Raw genomic sequence first — 15,236 nt, forward strand, 5'->3', positions numbered from 1 at the left:
TTGGACCACGATTGGCTTCATCTCACAAAGTCATCTCATGTAGCGTAAACTCATATTGAAGGTAAGCACAGAAAAACGTTCCCTTTTTAGCAGATGCATGTGAAAATGTCGTACTCTGCACATACATCATTCTGCACTGTTTAACATATTGAAATATAGCCTAAATAAACACACATTTTCCAAGTGGAGATGGGGCTTTAATAAGAAACAGTGAAACGGACACCTCTTAAACAAGCAAGTATGAATGGTCCTGCCAGCACATATGTTAATATTTGACAGTAAAGATAAACAAACTGACATGTTGGTTAATTACAACAAATTCTTTGAAGGGTACTTTCAAAATGTTATTACGTCCTTGTAAACAATGTGCTTGTATTGTAATGGTTATGATGTTCATTATAATATGATTAAGATAAGCACTTCGGAGCACCATGTGATGCATAACGAATGTGCACTCACACACAGACTCTAAACACAAGCCTCTCCCACTCCCACCCCCCCAAAAAAAGTTTGAGTTGCACTATTTCCTCGATGGTATAAATACAAGAGGAGCGCACATCTGCACTACAGAGCGAGGCGTGGTCAGTCAGAGCAAACAGGTGGGCCGGTCAGTGTAACTGCACTCTCACAGGATAACTATATTAAAAAAAAAAAATTCTCCGGTAGATTTACACACACAGCTGCGACAAAATGCCTAAGTGCCCGAAGTGCGACAAGGAAGTTTACTTCGGTAAGATTTTTAATTTTTATTTTATTTAGTCACGTTTTTGTTGTTGTTATTTGCTGGAATATTTGTGTGTTTTTTTCACGAGGACATTTCCTGGTTTATGAAATGTGGCGGCTTTTCAGCATAAACGAGGAAACAGGAAACTGATTGACAAGCTGACAAGCACATGTCAGGCACAATTCTATTTAAATATATATCATGCATAACAACTGGGACGTTAGTAAATAAATAATAAATGAAATAGGGCCTAGTTACAGAAGTTTTAGAATGTAACAGTATCAAAGTAAAATGACTCTTTGTTATTTTATTGGATCATTATCACTGATAATGCAGTAACATCATGTAGCCTACTTTATGTTGCAATTGACGGGGTGGAGCAAATTCGAACTGCGTTTTATTTTGCATAGTTTGCATACATAATAGGCTACATCATGATGTTGCATGCTTACATTTCATGTAGAATCATAGTTTGCAATGTTATCAGTAATTCTAGTTTTGACAGAAATGCAGTGGAGTAACTGTACAATATTCCCATAATGTATAATATAGGTAGCCTATGGTATAGTAGCATAGGTAGAAAGTTGCAGGTAAATCATTGAGCTGAAGTAATAGGCTACTGGAGTAACTGTACCTGCATGGTTGTTCCTTTCACCACTGAGAATATTAGTACTCAATCATATTTCATATTTATTTATTTATTTGTATGTTTATAATTCTGCAGATTAAGGCCCCTCAAAATGTCACTGCCCTCTGTAAGCTCTCTTTTTATCAAGTCACTTTAGAGTTGGTCCCTTTAGGAGTTGAGTTGTTTTCCTCGATGAAAGGAGCTACATCAATAATGACTTGAAAAAGATACTGCACTTTTTTCTGTTGTGAAATAGGGCTACATCTTTCCTGAGCGATATTGTAGGTCTGTCTCATGAGGATAGCATCAACAAAAGGGAGAACTTACTCCATCCAGGGAGGAGAGGGACAGCTCCATTTGATCTGTGTCTTAAACCATTTACCACATTGCAGCTCAGTAGTTCAACAGTCAATCTTCTCTGCAAAGTATACGCACGGAGGCTGAGGGCCAATGCAAAATACACAGCCAAGTCTTTGGTCTATCAGTCAGATGGATTTACTTTGAGATCACGAAGCCATGTTTCCCTTTCTTCCTTTTCATGGATAAACTTTCCACCTTCTGGCCAAAACAAGCAAACCCATTGGTTTCGGGCCAGAACAAGCGACCCAACATTTCCTTTTTCCATGCATCAAGAGAATGAAAAATATGGTGGAGGGGAGTGGAAGGGAAGCCAGCAACAAAGCTTTTGGTTCTTTATAATTGGCCTGAACTGTCTGCATCAATTTACCCCACCAATACGTCCTCTAAAAACTCACTCCATGTCTCAACCCCTTAATCCATTTTGCTGCTCATCCGTCTTAATGTTTCTAAGCTCTACAATATGGAAACAATCAGGCTACCGTTACTGCATTGAATAATGCCGGGGAACGTGGTTCGGCAGATACACAAAAAAAACATTTGAATACATAGACTTAAGCCGCCCACGCTTAAGTCTATGGATATTACATGTAAATCAGTGAGCTTTGGAGGCTCTTGGAGACGAATTCAGTCAGGCTTACCTTTTGTCCAGAGCCAGGCTAGCTGTATAGGCTAAGTTAATCATTTTACGGCTGTTGCTTCATATTTAGCATACAGACTTCAGAGTGTATCAGTCTTCTTGTCTAACTAGCTAAAAAAAAGCTAGTTAGTAGCTAATTTCCCAACATTTTGAATTATTCCTTCAATTAATGAGCTTTAGCAATGTTGGCGGGCCTCTGTTTATGCTAATAAGTTGCCTTTGTTTGCTACATGTTAACGTATTTACCAACAAACCTGATGAGAAAGTGATATCAATCTCCTTTCAGTAATAAGCCTTTTCCCGAAAATTAAAATATTCCTTTAAATGTAAGGTCTCAGCTAAGCTGTTGGGGAGGTAGCTAGCCCTGTAAGTGCTAGCTAGTCCGTCTAAGGGCAACACAATCTTTATAGGCTACCAGCACTATAGTGAATTATTACAAAACTTTCTAGGCAAATATCCTTTATTCTTTGGACAAAGTAAGGCTCGCTGTTTCCCCGTTTGCAGTCTTTTCTCTAAGCTAAGGTCATTTTCTACTTTCGTTAGCTTCAATTGTATCAACTTACTCATTTTACTCTTACCCAGAAACAAATATGTAGCCCAACTATTCCCTTTAAAGTCTTTGTGCCAATAAAAGTATATCTAAGTAATTTGCTAATCTATAAAAGATTCAGACTGTTTTCACAGACTTTGCTTTTTTGTTATACAACGTCTACATGAATCTCTATTTGGTGATGGAATGATGTGAATAGTTGAACAGGCTCCCCCCTCTGTAGGCCTATGTCTTTCCATTCAGATTTTGTCTGTTTGTGTGTTTTGGACTGAGTCCCTAAAGTTTAGTGCGCGCTGATTTAGAGAACAGATTGGAATATTCTTTTGTCTGCAACACTCTTGTCAGGGCAGGTAAAATAAATAACCCATGCAACGAAAGTATGCTTTATCAGATGAAGAGTAAACATGCATGGGAGTCGCCCTCGCAGAATATCAGCATGGATTCTAATTGTAAAACTCCCCAACATACTGCTCTGCTCAGTCCACCAGTTTGCTATTTTGAGGTTAAGCACAGTCATTATTTTGGGTAAGACATCCATGCCAAGCCCTGCCACATTTTGCTGAAATGTTTTCATGCCAATGGACTGAGATGCTGACCTCGCCCTGGAGCACTTTCCCTGTTTCCGCTGCCCATTACGTAATCTCATGCCACATCGGGCTATTTTTAGGCTGGCAAATATGTCATATCCTTATATTGTGGGAAGGTTTGGAGGCTAGTGGCATTACCTGAATCCACTGTTATTTGCCTTTGTTCATACATCTGCTTTCCTTCCTGTCTTTCTTTGATGTTTTCAAAAACAAATGCAGATGTTAATCAAGTTGTGTGCTCCTGGGTTACGACATGTTTCGGTTGCAACAGCCTCAGTTCGTAATATCGCTTCTCTATTTTCAGCATTTCCTGTGCACACTCTCTCTGACCTAACGTCCTAGCAAGCAAGCCTCTTTTTTTCACCTTCGCTGGTAGATTTAGGGCCATAGACTCATTTATAATCATGTGACGAGTCTTAAAATTCATCTAAACTCGTGTCCATCTCCATTAAAGATGTGAAACTCTAAAGCTATTCAGATGGTGTTCCTCCCCACTTTTATAGTCCCTCCTGATGGGTGTTTGTGCCGATTGGCCCTGCAGATAAAGACAGCCTTTATCAGAGTTTATGAGGCAGGAGGAGGACAGATTCCTCAGGGACAATCAGTCCTCGCTTCCCCTTGGCTGCCACACCCAAACAATGTTCCAGAAGTTATCTCCAAAGACAGGATCTTGTTAGTTTAAAACTGCCTTAGGGTCACAGCACCATATGAGCTTACACTTTATTTCTCAAGACAAACTGAAGTGCAGATTTGATCTATGTGTGACCTTGTGACACTCTGCGGACTACAGTAGATGTTTTTGTGGTGGAAGTTCGTGGGCTGTGGTTGTTAATTGTGTCCTATTTGTGTGTTTGGCAGCTGAGAAGGTTACTTCACTGGGAAAGGACTGGCACAGGCCATGTCTCAGGTGTGAGAAGTGCCAAAAGACGCTGTCATCAGGCGGACACGCAGAGGTGAGACACCTTAAATACATAGACTGCAATACAATTTAAAAAAGATTGATATTCAAAGAATTGAAACTCAAGGATTTACTAGAAGTTTACATATGTGTCAATGCTTACACATGATTTGATATTCAGGCCTACTAGTGAAGAAAGATTTATTTGATTTTAAAACAGAAAAAGAGTTACGCTATAGGCTTAGCATATATATTGTTTAAAAAATATATATACAACAGGGCACTTTACACCAGATTTGTTAGGCTGCGGATATTTTATGAATTTAGAAATGCACAGAAAACAGAGCCAATTATTGAATATACCAACCACTCACACACCAGTCGCTATATCCCTTTGGTAGCTACTACCACCCGCAAGCTAACGGTGCAGTTTAAGATAATGGGAGGGGTAAGCTAGTATCCCAAATAATATTCATATAGATTAATTCACACATACATAACCCCTAAGTTCAAGAGGATTCATCAAAAGTATTAGAACATTTTAAAGTACCCTCAACTATATACCTATGCTAGTCACTACAACTCACAAGTTAACTGTCACGTGCAGTTTCATCATGGACCTGTTATAGTAGAGTATTAGAGTTTTGTGGAATGGAATGGTTAGCTTGTAGCACCTTATCATATTTGTATTGATACATTAATGTATACACCCCCTGAATTCAACAAGAATCATCAAATATACAAACACTTTTTATTTGGACAAAGCCTACTGTATATTTAACATAATGAACACATTTTTTGACAAAGAATGAATGTTTTTTGACCACCAATTCCTCATAAAAGACAACAATGTTCATATATTATTAAATTGTTCAATACTAATAGACCTTTTTCTCTTTCAGCATGAAGGCAAGCCTTACTGTAACAAACCCTGCTATGCCGCATTGTTTGGGCCTGGAGGTAAGCATGCTGTACTCAAATAATATTTTTTACATAATGAATGAGCTCACTTTTACCCCTTTCCCACCGCCACAAAATCGGGGCTGGTTCGGAGCTAGCGCCCAGTTCGAACCAGTTTTTTGGTTTCCCACCTCCAGAGAGCCGGCTCTGGGCTGGAATAACTGGTGCTAGAGCAGCCCCAGGTTTAAACTGGTCTGGAAATTCGAAACGCCTAAATCAGGGGCCAGGGGAGGGATTACCCTGGATTATTCCCGTTGGTGGGAAAGGGGCATTTGACCTTCTGAATAAGTGATTTCTATGACAATATCTAAATTTATAACTTAAAGTCAAATTACGAGACGCCTTGACTGCCCCTGTAAGCCATGATAGCAAAGTGTGTAGTCAGCTTTGCTCATAAGGCTCTTGGCCAGGAAACGCCCTATGTCAGAATAATGTTTTGGTATCTGATTGTGTTGAGGCTATCAAAGCTGTCACCTGATAGTGTCACACACTCGACAAACCAGTCATTACATCATTTGTACCATTTAGTTAAACCCTTATCTTGAGTTAATGAAGAAGCTAACATTCTCTCTCAGATTTTCAAAGCAAAAGTCTCCCTATGTTGAGGCCAAGAGATTTTCACACTGCATTTATGTTGGTTAACTGATTTTATCCTTCTCTCCTCTCTTAGGATTTGGACGTGGTGGAGCTGAGAGCCATGTTTATAAATAAATAAACTGGTACGCATGAATCAATCATTCGCCCAATTCATTTGCTAATCTCATAAATGTTCATGCCATTTGTTAAGACAAACACAGGACCTCCACTTAAGCAAATCCATCCTTGTACTTTGCACCGCCTGATGTGTGTTTTCTCTGCTTCATCATCAGGTGCAGGGACCCACAGTCAAACTGTTGCCTGGTAACTAGATAGAAGACGCCATCCCTTCCCAATAAAAAACCAGCAAACAACCTGTGTTGACATTCAGAAGAACATTTTTGCGTGCATGTGTTTTTACTTTTTCTGTTTTTAATCTCCGTTTTCTGAAGAGCGAAGAGTGTATTCCAATGATAAGATAATGAAATGGTTGTCCTCTTGTATTTTCCCATCATTAAAGGGGACATTCTGATTAAACACATTTAAAATGTGCGTCATTCTTCATTTTCAGAGTCTGTATGAAACAACTTTTAAGTCACTATAGCTATTAGCTATTAACATACTTTATGAATGGTTCCCTCTATTAAAGGCCGACTTCACCGGTTTGAATATGAAGGTGTATTGAATTCTGAGATCCTATGTAGTATAAATGTGTGAAAAAAATTGAAATCGGTTCATCCTAGCCTGAGAAAAGGCAGAAAGAGTGTTTTTTTTAACCCTATATTTCTCTTTCTCGTGACATCACAGAAAGAGAAATATAGGGTTAAAAAAAACGTACTTTGTAAATATTACTGTGATGTCACAGTAAAAGACATCACAGTAATATTTACAAAGAAAGTTTTTTTTTAACCCTATATTTCTCTTTCTGTGATGTCACGAGAAGGAGAAATATAGGGTTAAAAAAAACACTCTTTCTGCCTTTTCTCAGGCTAGGATGAACCGATTTCAATTTTTTTCGCACATTTATACTACATAGGATCTCAGAATTCAATACACCTTCATATTCAAACCGGTGAAGTCGGCCTTTAACATCAATAGGACTGCTCCAAGTTCACCCTTTAACCATTAAAGAGGACCTATGATACTTTTCGACTTTTATGACCTATAAACGTTGTTATAATGATTTATAGTCATGTTTAACCATACTAGAGTATCAAATAATTACGTACATGCATTTCGACGTATTCCCTGCTGACCGTCTGGGGTGGCTATGCAGAGCACTAAAAACTATGGCAGCCGGTCGAGCCGAACTTGTTCAAATTTCCGGGTTTTCTCTGTCACGCTCGGGTCGTTTCTGTCATGTTTCCATGTATGGTAATGCTACCGCTCAGGCAAGCTCCGGCTGCATGCCCCCACCTTCCTGGAAATTTCCTGAAATTTCCCGCTACTGGAAGGAAGGTAACCAATCACAACGGAGTGGGGTTTGCAGCAGTGTGTAGAGAGAGACTGCTGTGCTGGCTAGGGTAAGAGGAAGAGTGTCCTGAAAATCTACATAGTTTTTTGTGATGTGATTCGTGTCAGGTTGCTCTATAGCAGTTTTTAACAAGAAATTAAGACCAGAAAAGTAGTATAATAGGATCTCTTTAGAGGTAGACTATTGAGGTATTTACAGAGAATACTTTGTTTAGTACTAGGAAAACTGCTATTTTAATGTATTGGACGATGAAAGTCATTTTCAATTCTCATAATGCACACTATGTATTTATAATTGGCAAAACAACAGTGTGAACTCCACATGGTCCAAATGATCATCTTATCCAGCACTAGTTTGTCATGTTATTGTAATGTTCAAATTTCCAAAAAATCCGTTATAGTGGTATTTCCACATTGTCTGATGCCAAAACACTAAAGGTTAAAAAAACACTCCAAAGAGTGTGTTTTGGGGGGATAAAAGACTGCCAGACAATTGCCGTTCAGTCCAATGTGACATATCGGACAGGCCCTGGTGTTATAGTCACTTTACAGTAGGGCGGTTGAGAATAAATGATTGACCTTAGAAAATGATGAAAAAATTACATTTTTAATTCTCCATCTTGATTGAAAGCTCCAGAACAGCTAGTTAATGGACCTTGTGTTAAAAATGTTTTGCCAACACGGCCAGTAATAAAGACTCAATCACAGTAGTAATCTTAACGTGCCGGGAGCAAAGGGTCTAAAGAAATCAAAAGGTCAATCTTGGCTGGTGCATTGTGGGTAGCAGCAGCTTGAGGTGGGGCCTGAGTCTTTGCAGATCCACCAGATGCTTCCTCTTTAGGGTTTTTTTTGGGGCTCATTTGCCAAAATCTTTGCTCTGTGTGGTTCATGAATCACAGCAGCAGCCACTTCCAGCTCTACCATGCCTCTGCCATCGCACCCCGAGAGTTGCTATGGCAATAGACAAAAACAAGACCCAACAGACAGCCACTGTGCCCGTCCGTCTGTCTGGATGTCACCCACCCTTTTTTTCACCCTGCAACAAAGACGCTCGCTGTCACAGGAAAAATCTCGGCCAAAGCCAAACACTGAGGCAACTGATGAAAACACGCAGAGGATGTTTGGCAGTGATTTCACTTTTAAAAGCTGTGGAATGAAGACATTATGTGGCCTGTATATGCATTTTAAATGTAAATTATTTAACTATCTTTTTTTCAGTTTCAACTTAAATGCAGTCATACAGGTTGTCCGTCCATCCGTCTGTAAGTATGTCTGTACCCATTATTTACTATCTATGGTCTGTATGTACATACTGTACCGTCTGTATTTGGCACATGCTCACACTTTGAGTAGAGGATAATTGATTACATTTTGAAGGTCAGAGGTCAAGGTCACTGATTTCGCGTAATGTGAACGCAATATCTCAAGAAAGCTTTGCTGGATTTTCTTCAAAGTTTGCACAAATATTGACTCAAAGATGAACTGAATAGATTTTTGAGGTCAAAGATTACCACGACCTATCATATGGTCAGGTCGCAGTGACCTTACCATACTGAATCTTCTTAGGAGCCTTACTTTCTTTAAAGCATTGCCCACCTACCACCACTGTACTTTCAATGTTCGGCAATTGTATGCTTGACGGAGGCATAGAACCCCTCTAAGCAGTATTTTCTAGTTCCCTTGTATGTTTATATGTAGTAGTTTCTATGGTGATTGTGTTGCCTGGATTATTTATGTGGTTGTGCTTTATATCTGCCTGAATCTTTGATGCGTTAGATTCCTGCATAATATTTATCTTGATGTGTTTTATGTCTTTGTCCTTTTGCACTGAGGCTTTGGCCCCTATGATGGAGAATCAGACGGGGTTTTCCAGCTCTGCTCTGATTGGTCCAGTCTGAGGGTAGATTGACTCTCAATCATTCGTATCAAAACCACTGCAGTGATGAATGTGTTTGTTTAGTCTGTTTTCTGATCCAGGACCTGTATGAAGTATGGGCTGATGCTTGTATTGTGGAGTGTATAGATTCCTCCACTGATATTAATAGAGCAGACATCTCTCAACTTTTTTTTTTTGCACAGGAAATACCAACTCTTCGGTTGTCACGGCCGTGTATCCGGATGTTTGTGTGAAACCCCACATTAGTCAAATTCACAGCTTGACGGTGATTAAGTTCATGTACCAAAAATATTCTGGCTCCTTATAGAGCATCATGCAGGCAGTAAGGCGCATTTATAAAGCATGTGCGTTGACTTACGCCACACTTAAAGTGAAGTATTCGCAGCATTTTTGTCTGTTTTTTTCTTCTGTCGAGCAGTAGGAGAAGGAAGCCGGAGTAATTAGCCAACAAAAGACCTGCTGTGTCAGCATGAATCAGAGGCCCTCAGTCACGAAGCTGTAAAATTAGACCTATAAACCCATTAAAGCCATGAGACACTTCCAAACTTATTTTCCAGTCCTTAATAACCCGTGCAAATATGCAGAACTGGGTGGTCGACCATTTGTTATGGGATTTGATATAAAGGGAGCGGCTACGCAATAGGTAATATCAACCGAAAGAACTATATAATTATTATAATTATGAGAGAAATGACATCAGTTAGGATAAACAAGAATAACTAAAACCATTGGTGGAAAGTTAATACAGTACATTTACTCAAGTAATGTACTTCAGTACAATTTTGAGGTTGTTTGTGTGACTGTTTTCATCTTATGTTTTCATATTTCTACTCAAGTACGTTCCATTAGGAATTATTGTGCTTTTTAGTTCCCATTTACTTGATATAGTATATTCACTCCAACTACTTATTTTACTTTTAAGTAAAAGAACATGAGTATCAGGGAAAACACTTCAATTATCATTTATCAAAGGTGAAAGTCTATTCATTTGGTATTTTTGTTGGTCTGATTTACAAAATTTTAGATAAAAGTGAGAAATGTTCGAACAACTATCCAGAAGCTTAACTGACTACTTTAAAATGTCTGAATTTGTCCGATCAACGGTTGAAACCTCAAAATGATTCAATTTACTGTAATAAGACCAGGAAAAGCTGTAAATCGTAACAATTACCAGTTTACCACAGCATGTCTGCTCTTCCAGCTTTTGTGAGAGAATAGTAAGTAAGTGTGAGAATACAACACGAGTGGATAATAGGAACAATGCTTTATATCCCTAAGCGCAATAATGACGACATTAAACTGTATCAGATGTGTGAAACCATGGAATCCATAAAATCAGGCGTGCCGGTTTTAATCCGGACCAGTGAAGGCACATTAATGCCTCTTCCAACATGCAATTATTACCTGAAACATCTGTCTTTCCTATATGATTGAACTTTTTTTCTAAGTAGCACCACTTAAAATAATAACGTTTATTTGTGAGAATAACACTTTTGGTTACTTCGTATTCATATTGATCGTGCAAGTAGATATTATATAGGGAAATACTGCTTTAAAGGGATAAGTTAGACCATTTTGGGAAAAATACACTTATTTGCTTTTCTGACAATCATAAGGTTAAAAGACTGATACCACTCTCAGATCTGTCCAGTAAATATAAGGCTTCACCCAGAGCCAGCAGTCAGTTAATTTAGTTTAGCATAAAAACAAGGGAAAAGGGTAGCCTGGCTCAGTCCAAAGGCAAACAAAATCTAAGCTAAGCTTATGAACTCCTGACTGTAGCTTCATGTTTAGCGCACAAACATGAGAGTGACATCAATTGTTCTCATCTAGCTCCTGGCCAAAAAGAGAATAAGTGTAGTCCTATTTCCTTAAATGGCAAATCTATACCTTTAAAAAGAAGGTCATTTATCAAACATTGCAACAATAATTCATTTTGTTAGAATGAATTCTATTATTGGAAACAAATCTCCATGTGTTCTACTCTGCCGTAACACATTCGTCCCTGGACCCGCTCCGGCCAAATAAATTCAATGTGTGAAATTCAGAAACATGCCCTGCACAACCTCTTTCTTCTCTTGAGAAATGGTAATTTAGGGCCTTGAGGCTTGTAAAGCGCCCCCCAGCGTACTGTTTGAGTCTGGCCGAACGTATCAATCCAGAGGCCCCAGCAGAGGTTCATTTGCAGCAGATGACCAGTCCATGTGTGGAGGTTACTGAACAGATTCTGGTCCTCATTTCTGTATTTGAATATGCACTATGTCCTTAATCCCTCCCGTTATCCCCCTTTCCTCTTTCACTCCTTGATTCCTTCCCTTTTAACCACAATCCCCCCTTTTCCATTGCATCATTGCTTCACCTCCTTTTGTTTTATATTCCCTCCTTCCATCCTCCCCTCCATCTCATTTACCAAGACTGGGCTGCAGTTGATTAGCGATGCCCGATGTATCTGTTCCCACTGCAGCAACCCGTCTCAGCAGATGTGTATAAGCAGGCCCAGAGGCGCTGTAATTGCTAATAAGGATCCAGTGTGTGTGTGTGTGTGTGTGTGTGTGTGTGTGTGTGTGTGTGTGTTTGTGTGTGCAGAAAAGCTGACCTGGCTGCCATATGCAATTGAATGGCAGCCAGCTAACCCCTCGTAATCGCACACAGAGGGGGGATTCATCAGCTTCTCCAAGCCCAGGAGGAAGCCTCTGCTCTGGGATAGATAATGAGGCAGCCAGGCCTGTCCGAGCCAGGGCCTGGAACTCCGGAAAATATTTTGTTGCATCGATCATGTCCCTCCCCAGTGGTTTAAGCCAACAGGGAAGAGTCAGACAAACCCTCTCCTCCACCAAGTAGGCTTCAAGCAGCTTCAATAACAATAATCTCCTTCCTTCAATCAGGAGAGATTTCATTAACCAAAGGTTTAAATAATGAACAGTTCATTGATTGAAATGCGCTGAAGATATTAGAAGAGTCTTTGGCGATTGGACCCCATCGTGAAGTCATCTGAAGTGGGCAGCGAAATCCTTGGCTGAGCAGTTGTTTTTTTAGGCTTGTCTGGACCAAAGAGGCGGATACACTGATTGACACACTGTTAGCTTGTTAGCAGTTAGCTGCAAAATAACGAATGCAATTGTTTTTTTTCCATTATATTCTGTATTTTAAAGCAGGGACCCTCCAGGATTCGGCAGGATCTTGGCCTCCAGCTGAGACACATACAGTATACTATCAAGGTTGGGCATAAAGATGGAGGTGATGAGCATTTCTTTCTACGTGTTAAAAAAGAGTGATGGCACAAAGAAATTCTCCACATTCATTTCCCTTTCCCCCCCCCCAACTACACACACTCCTTTTGGCACACACAGGGAGAGCACCTGGCCTAGCCGGCAGGGGTTTCTATCGACACCTTTTCGTCTCAGCCCCGAAGGGATATTGGAGACGGTTTAATTGCACGAGGGTGGTGATAAATAACCAAGTGGTCACTCTTGTGTCCTCGTGATGGATGCCGTGAAATACTTGTGCAAACGTACGTTGCAATTAAGTTGAAAAGGATTTTCTTAAGAAGTGTGGTTTTTTTTTGGATTCTAAAAGATGAGTGCAATTCTTCAACCCCAAGTGACACGGAGAGAAGATGGAAGCGAAGGAGCTTTTCGTGCACTTCTTTTGATTCAGTGTTTCCAATTGAATTCCTCCTAGACAAAGACCTCTCTCTGATGTCTAATTTCCTCCAGCTGTGAGATAGTCAGATAAAGTTGTGTTCATGCACTCACGATTCCTCTCCGCCCGTCCGTGACTCCCATCCCCTCCCTTCATTTGTCTTCCTCCTCCACTCCACTCCACTCCTCATCCTCCCACGGGTTTGGAACAAGCAAAAAGAGTTTTTTTTTTGCATCAGAGCCGCATGCTGTTCTTGTTTGCCTTTCCCAGATTGCCCTGCTGCTCGCCCTGGTGCTAGTGGGAGTTGGCAGTTCCCAATATTTCATCTCCACTGTCAGTTCCTACAGCACCACAGCTATCTCTTAACCATCCCACATGCTCCCAGACATATAGCATATAACACAGACACGGCACTTATAGAAGCCACAATTTTTCTTTTCTGTTTTGCATTTTCCACGTTGTAACTTTTTTCTTCTTGCACACAAGGGAGGACTATAACAGGTCTAAGTCAAAGAAAACAGAAGCAATACACTGTTACACTTGATATGCACAACATAGTGCATGCAGCATGGGAGTGGACGTTTACATTAATTACTTCTCTATAATACTGCGATGAACACATTTGATCCTTATTTTAAATTTAAAATAAACTTTGCATGAGGCAGCTACAATTTTAACTTCAGGACTGACTTTGCTATTTGACATTAAAAAAATGTCACCATGCATGTCCATTTTGACTTCCATTTATCAGGCTCTCGAAGTCTCTCGCTGACTTCCAGCCTTCAAACATGGATTTTTCCCCTTTTTCAGACGAACCAGGACTATGTGAACGTGAATACTTATTAGGTCGAAATCTGTGGGAATTTTGTTGAAAACTGATAGGCACTATGATCTTACAAATACTTCGAACGACTTCACTGGGGCCAAACGTCAACACCTAGTATGTCAATAGTTCACTTGAGCATTACTAACGTCCTCCCTCCTACATACTCAACATGTATATACTGTACTACATACTGTCTACTTAACGATTGATTGTTTAATGCAAAGTTCGACGACCGTTTACACTGAAGTATACAGAAGCAATAAAGAATAAAAAAATAAAAAATCTGTGTCGTTTGAAAAGACGCAATGCATTGTGGGGCGGTTGAGTAGGAAAAGTAACCTATCGATCCATACACAAAATCTTCCCGGAAGTAAGTACTCATCCGGGCATTTCTCGCCTACTCAAATTTGCATGCACAACCACAACATAGCCTACTCAAATTGACGTCAAAATTAGTATGAATAGGACGTTAGGGCTTTTCTAACAGCCAAAATCAATTTCTCAAAACTCTTTACAGCCTGGTTAGAAAGAGTGGGACGCACCTTCAATTTGCTCACATGTGTATTGGATCACCATGATTACACACAACAAGGATTTACAAGCATGATAGCTCATTTTGCTTAAATAGTGGACGAATATGTGACACCACTTAAGGAGACTGAAGTCAACATACTGTATCTCGCCTTTTTCAGAAAGCTTGAGGCATATGTGTGTTGAAATTTACATCAGGCAAAAAAAACTCAGCATTTGGAAGAAAAACTTCTAACAGAATTTCCAATTATTAACTGGTAGAAGGTCATTTATTATGTCTCAGCAGGGCATCCGGGATGCTCTTTCTCTCCTTCAATCTGCAGATTTTTGCAATTCAAGCCGGTATTATGGGTGTAATTTAAGGTAAAATCTTGCAGAGAACAGCCTTGACAATGTGGATGATAAAACTGGGCCACAGCATAGATACAACGAAGACATGGATATCAAAAACATGAATAAACTGGGTAAACAAAACTGGCACATTACTATAAATGTTTGTTTTGCCGAAACTTAATAAAATGGTTGCATGACCATTGTGAGTGAAACCTGAACCATTGAAGATACATAAAACTATAACCCCAGATGAGCCTTTATAAGTAGTATAAGGAGTATTAGGCTTGACACTTTCAACCCATCAAACCATAATATGAGACCCCAAAAAAGAGTTGAAGTCTCTGCCAAAGAAAATAATCCAAACCTTATGCAGCACACAGCACAGTTTGGCCCTCAGCTGGTGTTACAACAGCGCCCTCTTCTGCTCTATGAAGGTACTTAAGGTAAGAGAACTGCTGCAACAATGCTGCCCCCTTGTGCAGCTTTATCATCTGCAGCGCTTCCCATCAACACAACCTCCACTTCAGATTTATAGACAGAACGGCAAGAGAATGGAAAGATATTTAAAAAAAAACTGACACACTGAAAATGCTTCATGAATATTTTAAAACTTT

General features: G+C 39.7%; 1 protein-coding gene across 1 annotated transcript; it reads left to right on the plus strand.

Moving 5' to 3' along the window:
* The first annotated feature begins 553 nt into the window (after window positions 1–553).
* On the plus strand, window positions 554–6,472 carry crip1 (cysteine-rich protein 1). Its single transcript, XM_080042314.1, has 5 exons — window positions 554–730; window positions 4,345–4,439; window positions 5,287–5,344; window positions 6,015–6,063; window positions 6,214–6,472. The coding sequence occupies exons 1-4, from the start codon at window positions 691–693 to the stop codon at window positions 6,053–6,055; spliced, it is 234 nt and encodes a 77-aa protein (XP_079898440.1). The 5' UTR covers window positions 554–690; the 3' UTR covers window positions 6,056–6,063; window positions 6,214–6,472.
* Window positions 6,473–15,236: the final 8,764 nt, after the last annotated feature.

This window comes from Ammodytes marinus (assembly GCF_949987685.1).
Source record: "Ammodytes marinus genome assembly, chromosome: 15".
Lineage (NCBI taxonomy): Eukaryota > Metazoa > Chordata > Actinopteri > Uranoscopiformes > Ammodytidae > Ammodytes > Ammodytes marinus.

Excerpts from the sequence above, each read along its gene's own strand:
- crip1 (XM_080042314.1), top strand. The coding sequence starts at position 691 with ATGCCTAAGTGCCCGAAGTGCGACAAGGAAGTTTACTTCG. Across the intron at positions 4,440-5,286 it reads CATCAGGCGGACACGCAGAG|CATGAAGGCAAGCCTTACTG; the intron begins GTGAGACACCTT and ends TTTCTCTTTCAG. Across the intron at positions 5,345-6,014 it reads CGCATTGTTTGGGCCTGGAG|GATTTGGACGTGGTGGAGCT; the intron begins GTAAGCATGCTG and ends CTCCTCTCTTAG.